The sequence below is a fragment of the Eleginops maclovinus genome, chromosome 13 (assembly GCF_036324505.1).
Source record: "Eleginops maclovinus isolate JMC-PN-2008 ecotype Puerto Natales chromosome 13, JC_Emac_rtc_rv5, whole genome shotgun sequence".
NCBI lineage: Eukaryota > Metazoa > Chordata > Actinopteri > Perciformes > Eleginopidae > Eleginops > Eleginops maclovinus.
Genome location: NC_086361.1, coordinates 7883109 through 7906738, shown reverse-complemented (window position 1 = coordinate 7906738; position 23630 = coordinate 7883109). Strand labels below are relative to the sequence as shown.

At 40.3% G+C, this 23630-nt stretch overlaps 1 protein-coding gene across 7 annotated transcripts in view; it reads left to right on the top strand.

Annotated features, from left to right (window-relative positions):
• The first annotated feature begins 687 nt into the window (after positions 1-687).
• Positions 688-23630, top strand: part of LOC134875280 (uncharacterized) — a 48285-nt gene continuing 25342 nt past the window's right edge. For 4 of the 7 annotated variants that reach the window (XM_063899790.1, XM_063899788.1, XM_063899789.1 and 1 more), the window contains exon 1: positions 714-977. In XM_063899790.1, the coding sequence (XP_063755860.1) occupies positions 950-977 (28 nt within the window). In that variant the 5' untranslated portion in view covers positions 714-949. Of the gene's footprint in view, positions 978-23630 lie in introns of all 7 variants that reach the window. The other 3 variants (XM_063899785.1, XM_063899791.1, XM_063899792.1) reach the window with 2 other exon arrangements.

Below are 23630 nucleotides of genomic sequence, written 5' to 3'. Positions count from 1 at the left end.
ATGAAAATCGAAAATCGAAAAAAAAAAAATTGTTGAAATCTTGAAGATGAAAAGAATAAAGGTGCAATATTTTGCTATGAACTTAAACATTTGAAATGTAGCAATGATTTTTGTTACAAGGTTGTAGTTGAGTAACTCAAACCCTGATGGCAAAGCACTGTATCACATCCCTTTATATAGGCTTTACTTCCCAAAATTTTAGTCAGGGAATAATAGGCTACATGGCTGAAAAAATGTACAGGGAACTACATTTTCAAAGTTTTTACGTAGCCTACTTATAACTTTTAAAATCTACAAAATCGTTCAAGAATGCATGTTGTCAATATAAAATGAGACACTGACCGATCCATACTGTAGACTTGCCTTTGGCATTGTAGGCTATATGTTTACATTTGCACTCGTTCCACTTTGTATTGCAACTGCAAAGCAAATTCCCAAAAATGTGATTATTAAGCAAACTCCCAGAGAGCACTCAAACAGTTGTACACCTCGACCAGGTGCTCATGTTTGACTCTAATCTATATTTGCATTGTGCTCATGTGTGTGTCTAAATATGTGAGCGTGCGATTCCAGAGAGAGAGAGAGAGAGAGAGAGAGAGAGAGAGAGAGAGAGAGAGAGAGAGAGAGAGAGAGAGAGAGAGAGAGAGAGATAAAGCGACATGGACAATGACTGAGGGGAATCGGTGAGTGTGTGACGGCGGCAGCCACAGAGAGGAAGCGACGTGGATGACACGCACACACACACCCTCTCTCTTTCTCACACACACAGGAGAGGAGGACAGCGAAGAAGAAGAAAAAGACACTGAGAGAAGGAGGAGACGAAGAAAAGGAAGAAGAGGAGGAGAGGGGCAAGCGCAGAGAGATACAAGAGGAAGAAATCCGGGGAGAAATGCCCGCTGGACGGATGGATTTTATTTTCCCCGAGCTGTACCAGCCTCTGTAAGACAACATGGGCTGCATAGGATCCCGGACCATAAGTAAGCACCCCCCTCTTTATATTGTGCCATGTGGAGGTATAGATGGGTAGAAATGAAAAGATAGAGGAATGCGTGACCGTGCGTTTGCAGGGTGGAGATGTTGAGGAAAAAAGGTCAGAAGGAGAGATGAGGCACTGGCAGAAATTATACTTTTAGGAAGATTCCTGCAGGGAGTTGAAGCGCTTCTAGATGTAATTCTTTTGTGCTTTTTCTGTAAGATAAAGGGTCTTTTTAGGGTGTGTTGTCTACTGTCTGCTTAGTTTACTGTAGGGATTAGATCTCTGTCTGTGTGTTGGAGAGGAGAGGCGGGACAGACAGGGATGTGAGCGGAATAAGATGCTGTTTGACGTCCTCGTGTCCACATGGATGACATCGGGGAGTGTGTGTGTGTGTGTGTGTTTGAGAGAGACCTCCGCCTTGACATAAAACTAAGGTCATTGCATGCTGGGTGTCTGAGAAAAGTCCCCTCTCCTCCCTCCTCTCCCGTCTCCCCCTCCTCTCCTCTCCCCCCTCAGCCCTTCCTTCCTTCTATCCTCCCCTCCATCTTCTCCTCCCTCACCTCTTGTCTCTCGCTACTGTGCGTCATGCAGCGACGTAATAAACTCAAGACGCAGGCAGTGCAAGCCGGGTTTCACACACACACACACACACACACACGCACGCACGCACGCACGCACGCACGCACGCACACACACACACACACACACACACACACACACACACACACACACACACACACACACACACACACACACACACACACACACACACACACAGGAAGCTCGGAGCCTGATTCGTGCAGGATGAGTCAGAACCAGGATCGGTAAACTCAGGTGTCTGAACGCTGTGCACATGTAGGTCAATTCTGCAAAGTCAACGGTGCTGGCAGCTACACACACACATCACTGAATGCTGTAGTTGTGAGGACCGTGTTCACATAATGCACTGACTTAAACCTATGTCTGACCTTTAAATCTAACTGTGATTAACATGCAGTGTTGTTAAGGATCACATTCTGTTGGTGGTTGTTTTCGTGCAGTGACAGTGCCACTTGCATAACTCTACCCAGACACTGAAAGCCAATGGTTTGGCCAGCGCCTGCCAAAGGTGTGAATGTGTGAAATTGAAAAGCTTTTCAAATAGAAACACTGTGTCATCTATTTACTATTTATTTGCTGTAGATAAAAGGAATGCATATATGTTAGCAACCTATGCAACAGGCTTCACTTTCAAAGAGAAAAACACATTTAACCTACCATTGGCCTAAACTGATTATTGTTGATGTTCTAAAATTCAAATGCCATTGTTAGAGTGAAAAACAACCTTGTATCACAGCCAAAGGGTAAAACAGCTATGATGTGCATATGATCAGAACAACATTTAGCAACACCTCTACTTCAAGCCGATACTTCTGGTGCTACAAAGTGAAGCCAACACTAAAGCTCCAAAACCTGCAGTTTCTCGCAAAGGGAATCCTTTTAGTCCTTCAAAATAGCCAACTTTACAGAATGAGTAACGATGTTTACAGCCTGGTACAAACAACACTTTTGGTACTGCTACTGCTATTTTCCCAATCGTGGTAACTATGTTGGGTGAATTTTGTTACACCCATCCTTTAACAAAAAATGTTAATGCTTAAAGTTGTGCATAATAGGGGCTTATCTGCCCTATGCGTCAGACAGGTGCCGTCACAGGTGTTAGCCGCTGCTTTACTTCAGGACCAATGCCCACATAAGCTCTAGAAACGATTCACGTCTTAGCTCCTTCTTTTAAGACCCATTTAGGAGGGGTCATCTCTATCAAGATAGTGATGGCCATTGCAATGGGTGACACGAGGTAGACCAAACCCATGAATTGCTGTATCCCAAAACAGTAAATGGAAAATTAGGCATGATAGCTGCAGAACCATTGTAGTTCATGTTCTTTAAGATATAAAGTGAGAATTAAAATGGTTGTTGAACATTAACCCTAAAAACAAGTGTTTCTGATAATGAAAATCAGACAAAAATGTCCTAACTTTCCAAATATGTATTTGCTTTCAAGGTCTAAAACTAGTCCTGACAAAGAGGAGAGCACCACAGCACACAGCACACACACGCATGCACACACACACACCTTTTACACAAACCTGACAAACCAAACTCCTGTGTGAGCATATCATCATTTGCAATTAAGTGAAGCATGCAGCTGGTGCGTCCTGCCCACACACACACACACACACACACACACACACACACACACACACACACACACACACACACACACACACACACCTACACGATGATCACCTCCTTCCACTCCATCACTGCCTCATCAATTGCTGTATATGAACAAATAGAGGCTGCTGGGGAATCGCAACAAATAAAAGGGAGGGGATGTTTGACCTTTGATTGTCATTGAGCTGGGCAAGCAGATGGAGAAGGATCAGGGGAGGGATGGAGGTCGTTGCTGAGGATATAAAGAAGGGAAGAGAGTGGAGGGTTTTCTGCTTGCTGTGGTGTGATGAGTTCCAGGGTTTTCTTTGTTTCATAAGTGGTTGTGTTCCCCTTTGTGTTTCTCATGTTATCTCTTCTGGCTGTCTCTCTCTCCCTTTCTCTAGTGATTCTCTCCATTACTTGCAGTGTCAAAAGTAGATCAGAGCCTATTACGCTAGCTGCAAGTTATCTTACTCCGGTTTATTTTCGCATTTTTGTAAACGTGTCCAAAACGCCGCAAGAAGTGAGCTGAGTGTGAGGTCGACTGAGTCCACAGCAACCCTTCAGGTTTTTCTTTAAAATGTTGAAAACACAGGGGAAACAGCAACGAAGTCAATCTTCAAGGAGGGCAAAGTACAAATAAATGCAGGTTGTCGCTAACAATCCTGGACATTGAATACAAGTCTTTGCCTACAGAATCTGCAACTTAATGATGTGATTTCAGCTGTTTCTTTGTCTTCATGTTGTGTTTTAAACTAAAAGTGTAAAAGAAAATCAAAGGCAGAGGACATCACATCCTTCATGTAAGGTTACTTCTTACATCACAAAAAGCACTTAGGAACAGAGGTGTGGACATAAAACCACTTTTATAGTGGATCTTAATGTGACCTTGATCAGGGACACAGTGGCTGCATTGTTGAGACCAGTGCATTGAAGAACTGAAGGAGGACACAGCCTGTTGTAGTTAGGTGCAGGCACTGAGGACATCAAAGGCAGGAGGGGGAAACATTGATATGAACATTGTTAAGTTATTTCGATTTACTTTCTGTCTTAAAGAGAAACGAGGAAACCTACACATAAAAATCCTGATGATGTTTGCCAATGCAATGACCTCTCCAGATATAAATATGGAATGCTTTTCATATTATGCTGTAATTACATCTAGGGGAAAATCTGCATTTTGGGGAAAGAAAACTAACATTGTCTCTTGGTCGGAAACGTAGTACGGTAGCCTTGTATGCTTAACTTAAAAAAAAAACCAGTCTCAGGTTGTTTTTAACTAACAACTAGTGCTTAATAGATCTGGTTTATCTCTTAATTTATCATTTAGATTGAATTTATCTATCTTTAAGCAGTAGCTTTGTTTAACCTGTTAAAATGAAGCAGTTTTCCTGTGAGACATATACGGTGGCTGACAGGTGTAAATGCACTACACATGCCCAAATTCACATTGTTTTTAAAACTGGGAACCTCCTGAAAACAGAATGGTGCATCTCTCATTTATCCTAATAAATGCATTTCTATAATAATAAAATGCAGCGCTTTTCACCTAGTGTTTGCGTTTGCACCTGTCGGCTACCGTAGACACATCTGTGCCAATGGAGACGCACTAGTGTGCAGCGATCTACAGGTCGGGGAAATGTGTACAGATACTGTATGCATTCGTTCACCAGCAAAGGCATAAAGGAAGAAGAAATGCTTTATGGGGAATAAATCATCCGAGTTGCTAGAGCCCAAAGATAAAGATAAAGATAAAACCATTCATGTAAACATGACTTGTTTGTTTATAAGTAATTCAACAGGGTAACTTTAACTAGTGTGTATCCATTATCTGGATGATTGTATGTTCGTATACAGTGGGGCAAAAAAGTATTTAGTCAGCCACCAATTGTGCAAGTTCTCCCATTTAAAAAGATGAGAGAGGCCTGTAATTTTTATCATAGGTATACCTCAACTATGAGAGACAGAATGAGAAAAAAAATCCAGGAAATCACATTGTAGGATTTTTAATGAATTAATTGGTAAATTCCTCGGTAAAATAAGTATTTGGTCACCTACAAACAAGCAAGATTTCTGGCTCTCACAGACCTGTAACTTCTTCTTTAAGAGGCTCCTCTGTCCTCCACTCGTTACCTGTATTAATGGCACCTTTTTGAACTCGTTATCAGTATAAAAGACACCTGTCCACAACCTCAAACAGTCATACTCCAAACTCCACTATGGCCAAGACCAAAGAGCTGTCAAAGGAGACCAGAGACTAAATTGTAGACCTGCACCAGGCTGGGAAAACTGAATCTGCAATAGGTAAGCAGCTTGGTGTGAAGAAATCAACTGTGGGAGCAATTATTAGAAAATGGAAGACGTACAAGACCACTGCTAATCTCCCTCGATCTGGGGCTCCACGCAAGATCTCACCCCGTGGGGTCAAAATGATCACAAGAACGGTGAGCAAAAATCCCAGAACCACACGGGGGGACCTAGTGAATGACCTGCAGAGAGCTGGGACCCAAGTAACAGAGGCTACCATCAGTAACACACTACGCCGCCAGGGACTTAAATCCTGCAGTTCCAGACGTGTCCCCCTGCTTAAGCCAGTACATGTCCAGGCCCGTCTGAAGTTTGCTAGAGGGCATTTGGATGATCCAGAAGAGGATTGGGAGAATGTCATATGGTCAGATGAAACCAAAATAGAACTTTTTGGTAAAAACTCAACTCGTCGTGTTTGGAGGAGAAAGAATGCAGAGTTGCATCCAAAGAACACCATACCTACTGTGAAGCATGGGGGTGGAAACATCATGCTTTGGGGCTGTTTTTCTGCAAAGGGACCAGGACGACTGATCCGTGTAAAGGAAAGAATGAATGGGGCCATGTATCGTGAGATTTTGAGTGAAAACCTCCTTCCATCAGCAAGGGCACTGAAGATGAAGCGTGGCTGGGTCTTTCAGCATGACAATGATCCCAAACACACCGCCAGGCCAACGAAGGAGTGGCTTCGTAAGAAGCATTTCAAGGTCCTGGAGTGGCCTAGCCAGTCTCCAGATCTCAACCCCATAGAAAATCTTTGGAGGGAGTTGAAAGTCCGTGTTGCCCAGCGACAGCCCCAAAACATCACTGCTTTAGAGGAGATCTGCATGGAGGAATGGGCCAAAATACCAGCAACAGTGTGTGAAAACCTTGTGAAGACTTACAGAAAACGTTTGACCTCTGTCATTGCCAACAAAGGGTATATAACAAAGTATTGAGATGAACTTTTGTTATTGACCAAATACTTATTTTCCACAATCATTTGAAATAAATTCTTTAAAAATCAGACAATGTGATTTCCTGGATGGTTTTTTCTCATTCTGTGTCTCATAGTTGAGGTGTACCTATGATAAAAATTACAGGCCTCTCTCATCTTTTTAAATGGGAGAACTTGCACAATTGGTGGCTGACTAAATACTTTTTTGCCCCACTGTATGTCTTCACATACATTTATTAGTCTCCTTTGTATGAGCACTATATTTTGGGGTGGCTTCATCTTTATTTGTAGAATAAACTAAAATGTGTTAACTGTTTCATCAATGTGTTTGAATACAGAGCCAAAACAATAAAACAATTATAACATAACCTGCTCTAATACTGTTTCACATGAAACAAACAAACAAACAAACATTGTTTATATTTAGAAAACAATCAGTACAGTGGAGAATAGTACTGCCAGTTTGCAGACAGCCTTATGAGAAAAATAAATATTGATGGAATCGAACCGATGCATCAAAACAGACAAGAACGTGGAAATATAGAGCAAAGGTGACAGAACACCACCATCTTGAGCAAAAGGGAGGTTTTTTTTTTAACCAAAATCAATAAGCTGTTTTATTGTTCAATAAAACAGTTAAAGCCCCAGAATGTCCTTTAAAGTCAGATGGAAGTATTGAAAAGAAGTGTTGCAAGGATCAAAGTGATTGTGAGCCCCAACACTCTAACTTACTGGCTTCCTGCTGTGTTTCTTGCAAAGAGCATCTATTCTTATATTTGGCCCGAGCGAGAGCGGCTGCAGCTAAAAATAGATCCGGGGTAAAAGAGGGAGGTCAATTAGAAACGGAGGGAGGAGTGGGAAGAGAAAATGTTACAGCAAATATAGGTCAACAGCTGTTTATTTTTATTTCTCTCACATCTCACCCTTGACTTTGTGCAAGTAAATCAAATGTGTATGGGTGTGCATGAGTTTGTTATATTCCAGTTGTTTTACCTCAGTGATTCTGCCATGGTTAGGTCCCCCAGTGTTGGATTGTTTCCCTCAGCTGTGTGTTTCCTGTGGAGTGCAACTTAACCAAAGCATCACTGCCTGCATTTGCGCTCAATTATCCTCCAGTTACAGCAGAGCTGATGTTCAGTGGTCAGCACTCAGACAGCAGGGCAGTCACACAGAGACGCTTTCAGGCTGACAGTTGCATCTCCACGATTCACAATCAGGGCTTGAGAGGCGGTGAATTCTGCAGCTGACAGAAGCTTACACTAATAAAAACAAAGGAGAAGATGGAGAACTTTGATTGATTTACCTCGGTTTGGTGTGTCCTCTGTATGACGCATTTGGACTAAATGGTGTTATTTCAGGATTGAAAATACAAAGCTCCTCCACGTAAGAGAGTCTTATACATTGGACTGAATTGTGACTGGTTATGACTAAAAGTAAAACCACAAAATCCTGCCATTTTATTTACATAATTTAATTGGTCTTATGGATATTTTTGGTTTATTTGAGTCTTGAAAGTGAAACAGTAATAGATTATACCATTTGTGAATGGACTTATGTTGGTATACTTACTCAATGCAACTGAGGTCGACGTGAAATTCAGATGAAGCAGCCTTTGCAGTTTACCTCAGCAGGCGATAAAGGCAGCTTACAGGTATGTCAGGTGGCAGTAAAGAGTGGTGTCACCTGTCAAAGAGCTCAGCAGATTCATGACGCCAACGCCTGAACGCTTTGGCACATGTGAATGTGTATTGATAATGATTCTGCAACAGAATTCAGTTTGACCTTGGTAAAATCTTCATTGAAGGTGCACTTGGTCACTCTTTCTGCAACTTTCAACAGCATGTTTTGGTATTTCTTCAGCAGACAGTTTGACGTGTGGTATCAAATCCCTTGTAATCACATCACAGATGTTCCTTACTTTCGGTATAAGATCTGAAGTACTGCCATGAGTACTGAGAAAAAACCCAAGAGATGCTGTAGAAAGCTTGGACGTTTATGTCAAACCTCTAGCTGTCATTCAGGTAGCAACATGTTTCTATTAAACTAAATGAAATTTAAGTATCTATCCTGAGCACACCACTGCCCCATTACCTCGGGGACATTGAAGAAGAAATTACACAAACAAAATTAAATGGCCAAATATGTTGCACAATGACATCATCTGACCTTACCATGACACAGTGGGGGTTGAACACAGGATATATCACTTTTTTTTCCATCCTCGGATTCCAATAATCATTGATGAATAACAATACATTTGTGTAAATTTAGCAGCAAATGTTAACTTGTAGGCTAAAGGGAAGGTAGCATTTCTCGTTTTGAGCACGATGAAATGACTAATGATACCTCTGTGTCACAATAATTAAAGGTTGTTTACATCGCTCTGAAGGGAATAACCATGATGGATTTTGCTGTCTCACTCCCTACACAAGAACAGCTTACAACAACTGTTTTTAGTCCAACAGATCTCCCTCCAAACCCTGGCCAGTGGCAGACAGTGGGCAGAGCGGCGTAGAGGTTGTTTGCGGCTGTATGTCTCCTGGAAGCTGGAGTCTGACGCTGCAAAACAGAATATCAAAGATGAATACTACATTTCATTCAACATCAAAATATAGTTTTATGTGCTTTAAAAAAGAGAGGCCTCCATAAAGCATGCTGTAAAAAAAAGCACAAGGTCATACATCGAAGCAGAGGGAGTAGTTGTTCTCAATGAATGTTTAATACTCGGCTTTAAAGTTGAGCTGATGTTTATTAATTGTCATTTGGAGCAAAGAAAAAATAATAAATATTCTCTTGTAGCAGATTATCATATTTAAAGTACTAAACATTTAACTCTAACATGAATAGACCAGTCTAGATGATAAGCTTAACCTAATTGGTGTGATTTGATTAAATGAATAACTTAACCTATCAATTTAACTGCTTTAAATCAAAAGCATATTTGAAGAGAAAAGAAAGCGATTAGCTTGTGAATATCGCATTTAGTAGCTACAAAATAGCTACTAAAATGAGGTTAACTGCCCTATAAACAGTGATCACAGTTCACAGTGTCCTGTATACTGAGGAAGCCTTTTCTCTATGTGCCTAATGAGTATATTTTTAGTCAAGGCTTTGTGGTTCCCTCTGATTTGGCGTGAGATGGTGTGAGAGTCGTTTTGAGGATGAGACTCACCACTTCACACTCACGATCAGTCGCTACACTGCCAGCTGATGTCTCGCTCACAACTTACTTAGATATTTATAACAGAAAGAAGGGATGAAAGTTGTAGCCTTATATTTGTGATTTGTTTCCAGTCCACTGATATCTAATATGTTCTGATCAGCTCTACATGTCAGTCAGTTCATTTCAGTCCTCCGTCTATGTAAAGATAAGGGCAGTATAACGAGGTGGGAATAATTGGCATAGTATAAACAGATGTAGTATGAACAAATATACAGATGTGCTATATTAGCTACTATAGCTACAGAGGACCAATATACATATATAATAAATATCTATCTATCTATCTCTATATCTATCTCTCTATCTATCTCTAGATATATCTCTCTATATTTAAATAACATATATCATATATAACATGGACAATACACATCCTTTATGACAGAAGGCTGTGATGTCAGCCCCGCCGCCAAATCCAGCTGCATTCAGCTTGGGGCGCAGGAGAGGTGCGCCCCAACATCGTCCTATCTCTTGTATTGAAGAGGAGCTACTGCGCATGTACAACTTTTAACGAGAGTCTATGGGCAAAGATTCCTGCGCCCCAGGGCGGAAATACGTCACCAATCAGACAATGTCAACGAACGAAACAACTTTACTCATCATTAACTATGAAATATTTATCTTGCACATCTAAAAAAATATATAGGCCTACATATATTTTTGAAATATTTTTATTTTATTATTTCATTTTTATTTAATTTTTTTATGTCTTATTCAAGGAAAATTGGTGAGAGGTGAGTGGTGGGGCGGCGCCCTAGCGCCCTCTATTGGCCAGCCGCCACTGGTCTATTGTAGTGATGACGGCGGATACCACCCATTACGCTATCCCCGACCCGAGATGCTCGTGCATTGTTCTTGCTGTTAGCACGGTTAGCTTCTAGCGGCCGGATCAGCCATCACCATGTTGAGAAGCATGTGGAAACTATCCCGGACCAAGACTCCGAGTAACAGATATGCACTTCCGTAAAGAGCTTTTAAATAATGACATGTTAAAACTAAAATATTAGGATGAGGATGCTAATGTCACTTCCCGGCCAAAAGTATGGCCCCGCCCACTTTCCGGAGAAAATAATGCATTACAGCGATGCAGAAAATAATAGTTTCTTCATGTATTAAAGCTGCTCAGTCATATATTGCACCTCAAACAACAAATGAATCCCGACTTAAGTTTTCTTTACTTAAGTAAAATAAACAAAATCAGTTTCCACCGGCAGACCGACCGCACATCCATCCCCAATTTATAAGGATCTCCGTAAAAACAAAGCTGTCTATGGCGCCTGGCCGTCTATTTGACACGACTTTCAGATTTTTGGAGTAATTATACAGTTTTTGACAAACAGAAATACATTTTTCTGGCATCACATTAAACTTTGACGGGGAAAATCTGCATTTTGGTATGAGGGCGCACACTGAAAGTAAGAGGGTGCAGCGACCTTGTTACCCGGTTTAGACAAAACCCTGGCATAGCTCCATGAGCAGTAATATAATAGTACTAGGGTTAGTTGTGTAACAATTTACATTCACATAATGCTGAATGGTGCATTAGACACGGCAATATGAAACTATTATGCCTCTCATCCCAAATACGCTTCATTACAATCAGCTGTACCGATTTACTGTCATGAAATATCAATCTTACAAGGATAATCATTAATGAAATCTATACTTCACACAGACGTGTGTTTGCCAATGTGTGTGCAATCTGAGATGAAACACGATCCACTGGTGTGTAAGTGCAGTCTTGTTTTGGCTTTGGAGTTTAAGTTGGCAGGAAACAGAAAGGAGTAAAGAGCACACTCACAATCTGGCAGACAGCAGCTCCGTTTCCACATAAATAACCACAGGTTGGATAAAGCAAGTCGCATATGATGTGACACTTGGCCTGTGCGGTCATCTGTAACTGCAACGTGATCACAGCGGGGTCCTGCAGGTTTTATTTTTAGCCAAATCGATTCAGGCCAGTAATGGAAAAAGGAGGTGACGATTCCTTCAGGCGTTTCTTTTTCTGAGTGTCTCGTTTCCCGTATTACCCACAACATTTACATCAGAAAGGCGCTGTGGCCACGACCAAGCCTGAAGCTGCCATGCCACTGGAATATTTATCAGGTATTTGTAAAGAGGCTTGATAAGTAACAAAGAGCTGCACTCTGTAATTTCACAATTTTCTAAATGGCACTCAGAGGGTACTGCTTTAAATTAAGCACTGAATTGTGATATCAGTACACTGAACACGGCTACTGTTTACCCTCTCGTCTTGTCAGTGTTGCTTGAAGTCAAGAGGTTCTATGTGACTTAATTCCATTACGTACAGTACAATGCATAATTCTTATTTAGTTCTTTGTTTCAGCACCAATTTCTGATTTAGGCTCAATAGAGAATTTATACAAAAAGTAGTAGCTCAGTTGCAGACTCTAGCAACCAATACTGTCCTCACACATTCGTTAATTAATCTTCTTAACCCACTGACTCTCTCCAAGGTCACAGTGGAGCTGGAGTCTGTCCCTGCACACACTGTCCCTTTATAAAAACTTTTATCAACGCGAACACTAAAGCTTATCTAGTGGCTCTCCACTTGCTTGGATAGCACAGAGTGTCTCCCTCGGTCACACTGCCCGGTCTGTCGTTCACTGAGAAGAAGATCCCTTTCGTCTGGTAGAATGAAACAGACTTTAATGAAAGTTACAGGAGAGTTATGGTGTGAGATTTTTATGTGAAAAGTGCCATAATATATACATTTGACATATTGCTCATAACTCTTAAAGTGTAAGGTTTTCTAAGATCTATATGTGTCTATCAAAACAGATTTTTTCTAGGTATCATAACATATTTACATGAGCCAAGATATTAATTTGCCTGTCGATATTAAAGGATAAGGTTGGGACAATGCCATGTTTCACTTAATGTACAAATCTCAAGTTACAAATCAAGAGATGGACTTATTTTGTAAAACAAACGGAAGGAAATATTTCATTTATTTAATCCACTTTTGGCATTGTTGTGAATATTTGGTGCAGCAGAACAGTGTTTACGGGATTGAGACTCAAATAAACCCATGTGTGTGTTCATGAAAATTAAGGAAAATGTAATGAACTCTGAAATGGTATTGCACATACAGGTGGTGCTAAACGACACAACGAATTGGCCAATGGATAGTTAAAGAGAAAAATAACATTTCAGCTTTTGTACAAAGACCAAATATTCCCTGAAGTGAGTGACTTATTCCACTAAAGTTGCCTCCTGGTTCATTAATATAACACTCCATGGTGTTTGTTCTTCCCTGTCCGGTGTGTTTGAGGTATCCCCTTTCACAGCAAAACTCCTTCCCCCTCTCCAACTCCAAAATATTGACTGCAAAGTGACTGACGGATGCCCTGTGTACTAAATGGTGTGCATGTGTGAAGAAAAACCCACATTTCAGAAAAACTCCTTTGTGAGTGCATTGTATGATCTGAAGGGCAGAGAGAAAACAAACAACTTAATATCCAACGGTTTCATAATAAAAAAGGAATTTATCTTATTTAAGAAAAATATGGAGATGCAGCTGGATTCAGTCACACCAGTCGATGTGAATTTGTCTTGAGCTTGAAGGGGCCATGCCCATTTTATAATTTTAAATCTCAATTACACATCTGTACAGATTTGTTACTGCATCTTGCAAAGGTTACTAGAAAAAACATTTTCTTTCTGAGCTAGCTTTGTGCATGGGGGGCACTGCCATGTTTGAACAGATAAGGGACAAACACAAACTGTTTTTGCACAGAATAATCCCTGTTGGAAAGGTCTGTCTCTAAAGAAACCCCACACATTTGCTCAGCCATCAGCATGCACTCCAAGTCTTTTTAAGCTGCTTGCCTGGATAAAGCTTTTCTGTTTTTTGGGGGGAGTTTAATGAACCGTATTACAGTTTGCCATGAGGAAAGCTGAAAGCAGTCTAAAATATTAACTTATACAGACTAAAACTGCATTTTCTCCACTGGGTGTGAACATATCTCAACAGGACCTCACACTAAGAAGATTTTGAAAGATACAATCATATTACAGGAGATAAAACTGGAAGCAAGCACACACAGCTTACGCTGTGTGTTGTTCGCTCTCTGCACTGCTGGGAATCCGATACGAGAGAAAACTTGACTAACCTGAAATTAGGACACAACACACCAAAATGAGTTCTTTAACTGTAAAAACAAGGCTTCTGTTATTGTGAGGATGTAGCTGTAGTTAGGAAACTTTTTTAGTCAAGTTCTGTTCAGGGCTGTTTGCATGCTGTGAAATCTTCATGAAGGCTGCTCTTATTTTACTATTCTGCACACACTCATTTATTCTAAAATAAAATGGAGAGAAGAACCAAGAACATGGTTGAGCTTTTTAGACTGATGTACGAAGGAACCATTATACTTGAAAATTCAATGATTCCAGACCAAAAATACCCCAGTGTTGAAAAAAAGGTGAACAAAAAGCAGCAGAAGTCTAAACTGAGGTGTACCTGGCTGGTTATTACAACTGTTATAATGTTATCCTTAAGGCATTCATGGTTAAGTTATTTTTGGGCATTTTTTACTAGTATTTAATGGAAATCTTAATCTTAGAAAAATAAGAAGACTGCTTGAATAGTTAAAAACTACTATAGTCTTCTTTAAATTCATAGGGAAGTAAAGAGAGAGAGAACATTGAGGTTGTTTTGGACCAGAAGGGACATCAAGTATGGAGCAGAAACCTCCAAAGGCTCCAGGGAATATGGGGTCGCCCAAGACATCTTATAAAATGACAATGATAAAAACACACTCGGACTCACACACAACCGTCACACAGAAGAATGTACGGATGGATGGATGAAGGTGCAACCCCGACATGCCGTAATGAGCAGGACTCCCTCAGTGTTCGGTGTCGGATTGGAGCGTTCCCCGCTGAAGCGGAGGTGATTCAGACTCTAGACTTCACTTTGGTTCACTCTCACAGGCCCTGTGTCACCTCACTCTCACACATACACTCATACACACACACAGAACACACCCAGTGCCCAGAGCGATAGCAGCAGACAGGCGAGGGTCTGCCGGAGAGATCTGTCAGGACCTATTGTTGCATTGTCCCACAAAGCCACCTTTCCGTACACACTCACGTGTATGCATGTGTGCCAGGTGTGTATTGTTGTGAGTCTGCGTTCTTGTGTAGCATGTTGTGGAAAAGGCTTGTTCATGGCAGTTTCCTTTTTTCGCCCTGCTGATCCTTTTACCTTGGCTGGGGTTGAATAGTCAAAAGAATTATGCCCTTTGTCTTTTCCTAGACTCCAAGAACGAGAAGGTGAAGGTAATTCTCAACGACTGACAAATAGAAAACCCAGGAGCAAAGAGAATCCCTCTGCACTATGTCATTTACTTTTCTTCAAAGCCCCTTAAAACATAGAAATCGAGTATATTAAACTCAATTCTGAACACTTCAAGTAGCATTTCCTGTCCAAAACATAATCACACCTCCATTGAAAGACATTTTCATTGTATTGATAGCAAAGGGTTTAACGTGGATGTTTTTATGATGACATGCTATGAATTTAGCTGCTGCAAGGAATACGAGGACGGCATGATCTCTGTTTCTTTTTTTTTAAAAACGGTCCAGTGTACCCTATTAGTAGATAGGAAAGGAAGCGTTGTGGCACTTTACCATTTAGAGAACCTTCCAACAGCTCGTATCATGGCTCCCACTTAAATACTTCCAGGTAATTTCCCTCAATGAGGAGGCTTCAAAAAAAGATTACTCTACTGTAGCCCTATAACCCTGAATTGACGTCCTTCTTCCTCCTTACAGTCCCTTTTTATTTTAGGCAATCACTTCCTATTTAATCCCTAGTTTCCCCAACTGTCCCCCTCATTCCTTCCCTCTTCATCACATTACTGTCCTCACCTCTGTGTCATCTCTCACTCCCTCTCCCACATGTGTCCCTGTGGTGCAGTAATGCAGCTTTATAGGTCCTTGTGGAGCGGCTAAATTGATGAACTACTTTATATGTAACACATTTTCATGACGCATATCCACGCTTTCAATCTTTTTATTCCCTCCTTATTCTCTGGTTCCTTTCTCCATCCTCTTGAGATACATTCATCTTGGATAACATGGAAAATTAAAGCTGAATTAGTTCATTTTGATACATACAAGTTGACCAAAATTTCAGGTTTGTGTTGCTTTAAACCAAAGAAGCACAAAAAAGTGCCAAAACAGTGACACAAGTAGTACAAATAACAAATCGCACGGACCTTTAAGGACAAATGATTATAAATTATCGAGGAACAGATAATACTGCTTTGAAGTTAGTTGTTTGGGGCATTTGCTAAAATAACTGATGCTGTTTTTTTTATGAGGGAAGTCTCAGATTAATCTAGATAACATTGCTTCAGGAGTTCAACCGAAGAGAGTGTCAGGCTAGGATTTTTGCTTTCAAGTTTTCATTCCTAACTTTCTGAGAGCGAAAAGAAATAACCACAAATCTCTCCATAGTGGAATATTATAGGAGCGAAAACTGAATCTGCAGCGAGTTGAGAAGCTGCTTCTCGAGTGTATTCCTACATGAATATCTTTCCGGTCTAACTTTGAAGACAGATTACATAGAGTTGCGGGACATCAGTCTTCCACATAGAAATTTGAATATATTTCCTCGGTCTGAAAGTAAAAAAAAAAAAACTACATCGCCCAAAGTGTATCGCAGATTGACTGATGTAAAAAACGACTTTCTTGGCCAAATGAAGCGTGATGCCCTAGCAGGCTTTTTGGCAGGCGGCAGTCCTCTGTCGTACTTTGATGTCTCAGATTCATTTCCCTGAGACCTTCTGCTTCACTGCCAAACAGATTAGAGCAAGCAGCGCCAACGTTTACACCAATGGCTTTGTAATCTGCAGACTACAGAAGAATAGCCCGTGAAACATTTGGCAGAAGCTTTCTGAGGACAGGAGCATCAAAAACAAGGATTCTATTTTATACAGTTGGGAATGATTACAATGGAAACCTTACTTGCTTGTTTTCAATTACGCCGTCTGTAAGTGAAGTTAAGTGCTCTCAGAGACAATACGAATTTGATTAGGAGTTATTTTCTTGTGTTTATTTTGAGATTAAATCCAAAATGGAATTCAGCTTCGGTGAATTACCACTGATCAAATGAATAGATGAGTCTACACTTCAGCACAAGCAAACATGACCTGTATTCAAAACTGATTGTTTTATAAGTATAACATTAACAACAACAGCTAAATATATTTGAGCTTGTACTATAATGGTGATCATAGACCTTAAATTGGTTTTAACTTTCAGGACTGTATATAACATCTGAGGTCATTAAGATCAAGGCTTTTTATATATGACGGTGGTTTGTTTTAGTTGGACTCCACTGCAGAGACTGTGGAGTGAGCACAAACAGAAACAACCTTTTATCCAAAGGTCAGTAGCCTCACACACACGTAACACACTCTCACTGCAGCACAGCACAGACGCGCAGAGCTGTGTTTCACAGTCTAACAAGCAAACATTACACTGCAGACTCCCAAAACACCATTTAGAATCACAGCCTGAATCAGATTAATTACCAAGTTCAATGAACGGACAAGAATTAGCATCTTTCACATCAGAGTCATGCCCCCCCCCCCCACTCAGTTTCGTTTCAGTACAACAAGTCACATAATTACACAGTGGCCAACTCTCATTTGTTGGAAAAACCCTCTGCTGCTAGTGGTTTGATTCATAATCTGAAACTACTTTGATAATCCATTAATTGTTACAAGACAAAAAGTGCCGAAAGGTTATTTCCAGATTCTCAATTATGAGGATATGCTACTTTTACTTGTCTGAAATGACGGTCAATTCAATATTATGGTGGATTGGATTCAATAAAACTGCAGATTAATTAACAATCAAAATAACTAATGCTGTAGCTGCCACTATACATTCTTTAAAAACAATTGTCTGATCATTACATAGTTTTGAATCACACATTTGAGTCAAATGCTTTTCAGTTTATTTTCAGTTCCTACATTGGGTTCTTTGCATATAGGACATGTTCACATGTTTGTTGGCAAGTCTGGCAATATCTTGCTTATGAGGAGTGTTTGTAATGACCCATGCGTTAGGGGAAAGTTACAAAATGTAAGTCACAAAGCCCCTAGGTCTCACAGATGTGGAACTGGGCTTTGACCAACATAGGCAGTTTATACGTCTAATAGACAAAGAGCAACTTTAACATTTAATTGGAGGTGTGCTAATGGCCACCTGAGAAATTCAAGTTTAACATTGTCTTTGTATCACTGGCTCCTGATGGAAAATATCTCTTTAGTTTCTAAATACTCCACTATGTTCTCAAATTATAACTCTAACAACGAGGCAGATCCACTTTCTTCCTGCCACATAAGTGAACACAGCATTAGCATGAGCAGCAATAACCACCGGTGAACAAAGCAAAGACGGCCAGCTAGAGAAATTCAAACTTTAAGCACAGATTAAGAGTTTGATTGACTGGACATCTCTGGACAGGGGCAGGGCAGTGGAGCACTGATCATTAAAAAGATTGAGGGAAGATCACATTAAAGACTAATGATAAAAAGTCATCCAGAGCTAGAATGGTCATTAGGTGGCCTGACACTGAGTGACAGTAATGACTGTCAAGCAGGCTGCATTTCCTTCAGGTGCTGCAGGGAACTCTGGGTAAATGTCCATCAAATGGGAACCGAGTGATCAGTGATGCTGTTAGCTGTTAGGACTTACACTTATTATTGCAGACAGCTGTTGCTGTTTAGCATGATGTTGCTGGGGGGCATTTTAGTGAAAGATTATTTAAAATGTTCTTGTAAAGTCTCTGCTAATACAATGTTTTGTTTCTCATTCGTTACAAATCGGTTTAATATATTACCTGAAAACTTTGGAGGACAAATTAACGTTGGTCAATTATTAAGAAGTGACCTTGGTGATGCTATTATGCTAACAAAGTGGATGCACGATTTAATGAAATGCTTGTACACTGTCTTGTTTTTATCTTTTTTGATTTAGGGGTGTTAAACATTTAGAAACCTGTGACACATTAAAAAAATGTCCCCTTTTTGGATTTTGAGAAACCTAAATTATGACAAAAAAGAAATTTGTTTCTAAAATTAAAGTCCTTGCTTTGCATCACTGTATGAACTATTCACTACATCAGTGTCCTTCCCTCCTACTGCTTTTCTTTTCCTGAACCACTCTTTCTCATCTTTCCAGCTTTTTACTCAATTTTATTTCCCCAAATCCCTTGCTGTGCTCTGCTCAACATACCCTCTGCCCTGCGGTTTCCGGCTTCAATCAATGTCAAGGTTTTGTTCCTCTCCTTCCTTCCCTTTTCAATATTTCCCCCTTTCTGGTTTTGAGAGCCTTCAGCCTCCCTCTGTGTCTCTCTCTCGACATCTCCTTCCTACAGCGTGCCTCCGGCGGGGAGCTCCATCAGCTCCAGAGGTCTCCAGTGTGTGTGTGGTTGACTTGCTTGTGTGTTTGAGTTTGGGTGTGCCTCAATGCGTGGGGGTGTGTTGTGAGGAGTAAATGGCCTCCAGGATCCCCTGGGTTGCATCTCCAATGTACTCACAGAGAGCAGAGTCATGACTAAGACTGCATGTCTCTCATTAACAGAGAGAGAGAGAGAGAGAGGAGGAGAAAGAGAGAGACATGGTTTAACAATATTGAACGACTCAGCTGAATTCACTCGTCTGGTGGAGATGTTGTCCTTCACCCAAAGTTCAGGGTCAGGTCTGAAAAATGCGTCATTAATAACGTATTTGTTTTTGTGAGTGCACACTCATATGTGTGGGTGTATCTAACATAACTTGTTCAGGAATCAGCATCTTTGAAATGATTTTGTTTCTGATATCAAATCTGATCACGTTATTGTCCACTAAGACGTAGTTTGAATGGAAACCCTGGACTGTAGAGAAGCATCAGAAAAACAGCAGCATTGTTGTTTATTTATAGTCGAGCCGATATTAGTTGTTTTATTGCTGCAAACAAATCCACAGCAAAAGACTGACAGTAGGATCGCATTACAGTATGTCCACTATATCCCACATAAATAAGAAGTCAATGCTACAAGTAGCCAAGTAAACAATGTTCAAAAGAAGCTTGCTAACAACAATTGACATGACTTGATCTGTAATCTCAAGGGGCAACAAAGACACAAGTACATCCTAGAAACTACAGACACCTATTTGTAACAGACATTAGCAATCCACAGCAGTTTAAGGCTACTGTGCTACCACTGTATCACTTTTTCGGCATATAACCATTTTAGCATAAAGCTAAATCTTTATAACATTCAATCTCTCGCTTCTTTTAACATCGCTAGCACAATTCCACTTCACCCATCGACTTACTTGTGTTTATAGAAAATAAATAGGCTGAATAGAACTGAATGATCACGTTGCTCAGGATGTACTACTACTACTATCAAAACTTGAAAGGTAATATGTCATTTTCAAATGGTTCGCTGCCCCAAGTGGCAAAAATAAATGTCTGTTTTAGCATATCTCATAGCTGCATTGCATTCTGGTCTGCTTCCTGTGTCACTGTCACCACCTGTACTGATGGATTTCTTTGTTATTGAAGTTAGCGCCACAGTAACTGGTGACACGTCAAATAAGCCCTCTCTTTGATGCAGAGGGACTGAAATGGTTGCTGTCTAAAACATTTTCTCTTATCAAACCCCTCTGTGACTTTACCCAGGAGGCCTCCCCCTGAGAAAAATATTAGAATTGAGTGGCCCAGCCTGGGGAAATAAACCTAAAATGAAAATATGTCAGATAAAGCAGCCCCACTGGTCTCTGTAATAGCTGCATCACAGTGCCATAGATATTTAGGCAGCCATCAACAAGAAAAATAGAACAAATGAACACTTTCTTCAAACAGCATTACATTAGTATTTCAATTTTTGCCTTGAGAGTTGTAGAAACAAAAAGCATTTCATAGAATATAGATAATAGTTTGGGGTATTTTTCTTCCATATGGTAGTAAAAACTAGTTTGAAACCAAGCCTTACGCATTTATTAACAGCAGGTTATTTTACTAAAGGCATCGATTGCTTGGAGCGACTTTGGCATGGAGCTGTCATTTCTCGTCCCTTGAGATGAAGTACATCTCCAAACTGCATCTTCTGCTGCTGCACAGTGACGACAACTCCCCCATCCCACCGCCTCCACTCTTTGCCTATAAGGGTTTTATTGATATTGATTCAGATGGAAAGCTTACGTCTTCATTGAAGGGAGTATGAAGGCTGAGGTATTTTTAGGCTCTGTCGATAGGCAGCGCTCCCTGGCAGAAAGCGCCGGATCAATGTGGACGCCATCGATGAGGATGTTCAGACTATATGTTGAGAATACAATACATAAGAAATATCGGCTCTTGGTGCGAAGTAGACTGATGAGTGAGTCCAGTCTGTCTTATTGATTTCAGCTGTTAAATCCAATTCAATCAGCCTCTTCAAGAAGGGAGATGAAAGAGAGTTTGTGGGCTAAAGGAGGATTTTTAAAGCTTTGAACAATGAACAGTTCGTCTGATGTGAGTGGAAGGCTCAAGAAGATTTCCTCTTGAAGCAATCCTGGAGTGATACTCAACAACTTGAGCAATCTTCTACACAATTATCCTCACTAGTGTTATTTGTAGGTGAAGTTGATCTAATTATAAACGTGCCTTTAAGTATTTGAATGTCGCCTGAGGGAGTTGTGTGGGGGAGAAGCAGCTCCTCCTCAGTTTTCACCACCAGATATTAGAGATGTTAGTTATAATTTGTGTTAACATGGGGGAGGCCTCTCCTTTCATCACCACTTAAATCTAATATCCTTCATCATCCCAAGCCTCGCTGACTCATACAGGTCGTGGCCTCCTGTTCCGAGGCATGGTGTGTATAATTAATCTAATTTTAGTGTTGGCAGGGTTATACTGGACAGAGATTTTTGTTTTCATTCAGCTTAATGATGCGTTAAAAGATATTGATTCCATGGAGAACAAGTTCACTGCTTTCCTTCTCAAGAGTCATTGGTTATATATTTAGGATATAATCTTCACATGGAACATCATTTCACAAATTACTCACTGAAGAAAAATATAAATAATTTACAGAAATTAAGCGTGAAATGGAGCGAAAAAAGCAGTGAAAGCAGGGCTGGAAGCATTCGTTAAAAAGGAAACTTTTATAATCCTTCAATTTTTTAAGTAATTTATGCAGGAAAATGCAAATGATTGCCAAATCTGTGGATTTACTGCTTTTTTCTGTTTGTTGTTTGTATTAGCACAATTTCCACGAGGTGTGATGAAATAAAAAAAAGGAAAACATACAAGGTGGATGCCAGCTGGAAGCGAGACAGAGAATGAGCTAATGGGAGAGCTTTTATAGCCTCCAGGTCCGAGGATGACCAGGTGAAGCACAGTGGCTGAATCATAGCAGGAGCAACAAGGACAGCTCAGCAGACAGAGTAGGAGACACAAGAGTTATTCATACAGCTCAAAGAGTCAGAGTGGGACGTCTGTATGGGAGACTCATCTCAGTAACACCTGAATAGCCAAAAACTTTTCAGAAAGAACGTACTTTTGTATACCTGATATAGTTGAATGCTCTGTTGTGCCAGTGATTGGCTACAACCATGACGAGTAAAACTGATTTAACCTTTTCTACACAGCTTTAATTGTGATTACAAATGTCAACAGGAGGTTCAAACTCAAGAATAGGAACACAAAAACTGAAAACGTTTTTATGTTATGCTACATTTAATTTTCCTATTATTTGAGGATAAAATATCTTCCAGTAGACTCCCAGCTACTGATTACTTTTTCTTTTAAAGATATTTTTGTGCCAGAAGGCCTTTATTTGAGACCATAGAGTTGAAAGGGGGAGACAGAGGGGAGGACATTAGCTGAAATGTTTGGCCGGCTCGGGAATCGAACCACCTAACCAGGCAGTGGTGACAGCATATGGGCCACCAGCTCTAACATCAAAAAAAAAAAAGAACATTACAATTCTACAATACCATGATAAGAGAGGCTTCACCATATACTTTTACTCAGTGAACTTTGGTTGTTTCTACTTCTCTTTCATCTTGTCCTTTGTGTTTTGAGGATTCGTCCAGAGACTTCAAACTCAAAATGTCTCCACTGATCCTGACTCATTAATATTGCACCGCTAACACGCACCTCACTAATCCTGTTGCCACTTCCTCCAGACTCAGTAGAATTACCCATCTGTCTACATTATCTATAATAAAACCGAGATCAGTCATTGTGAGCATAGTGACAGAAAAGCAAAACAATGTCACATTTGACAAAAGCATACTTGAGGTACGTGGTAACGAACTACGATAAAGCTTTTCTTACAGGGCAGAACATACTGTATATGTTATCCCATACAATACGTGTACAGGATGGCAAAGATAAAGGAACAATGCGCTTACAACAAAGAATACTTCCCACACCAAACATTTCCTGCTTCCTTTCGTTCGTCAGTAAATAACGGTTAAATCTTCACTAGATGTCCCTTTTTCCCATTCCCGAGTGCACCTTTGTTCGTCTACTCTTTGACTTTGGACCAAATTCTTCGACGGCGTCTATGTTTATGAACGGATAAAAAAGAGAACCCCTTCACAGTAACACATTTCTTATTGAATTCTCTATGAATTTCTAGGTAGAACAATTTGGCCAAAAGCCATTTATGATGTTATTGTTATTTTTTGTTGTTGTAATTTATCCCCTTTAATACCAGGTAAACTACGACATATAATAATAAGAGTAGCTGAACTAAGATGCAGAGCTGAACTGCCTCTCAGAGCCGGTGCCGTCACATTGAGTAAATAGTGCTGGAAGACGGAAACGATTCATTTTCAAATTAAACAAAATCATATGTGTCATAGTCGTTTCCAGCCTGTGTCTTCATCTCTGAATAAACAGCTGCGAGCCACCGCCAGCACAATGACATTGACGCCGACCATAATGACATACCGGCGAGACATTACAGCTTTACATGC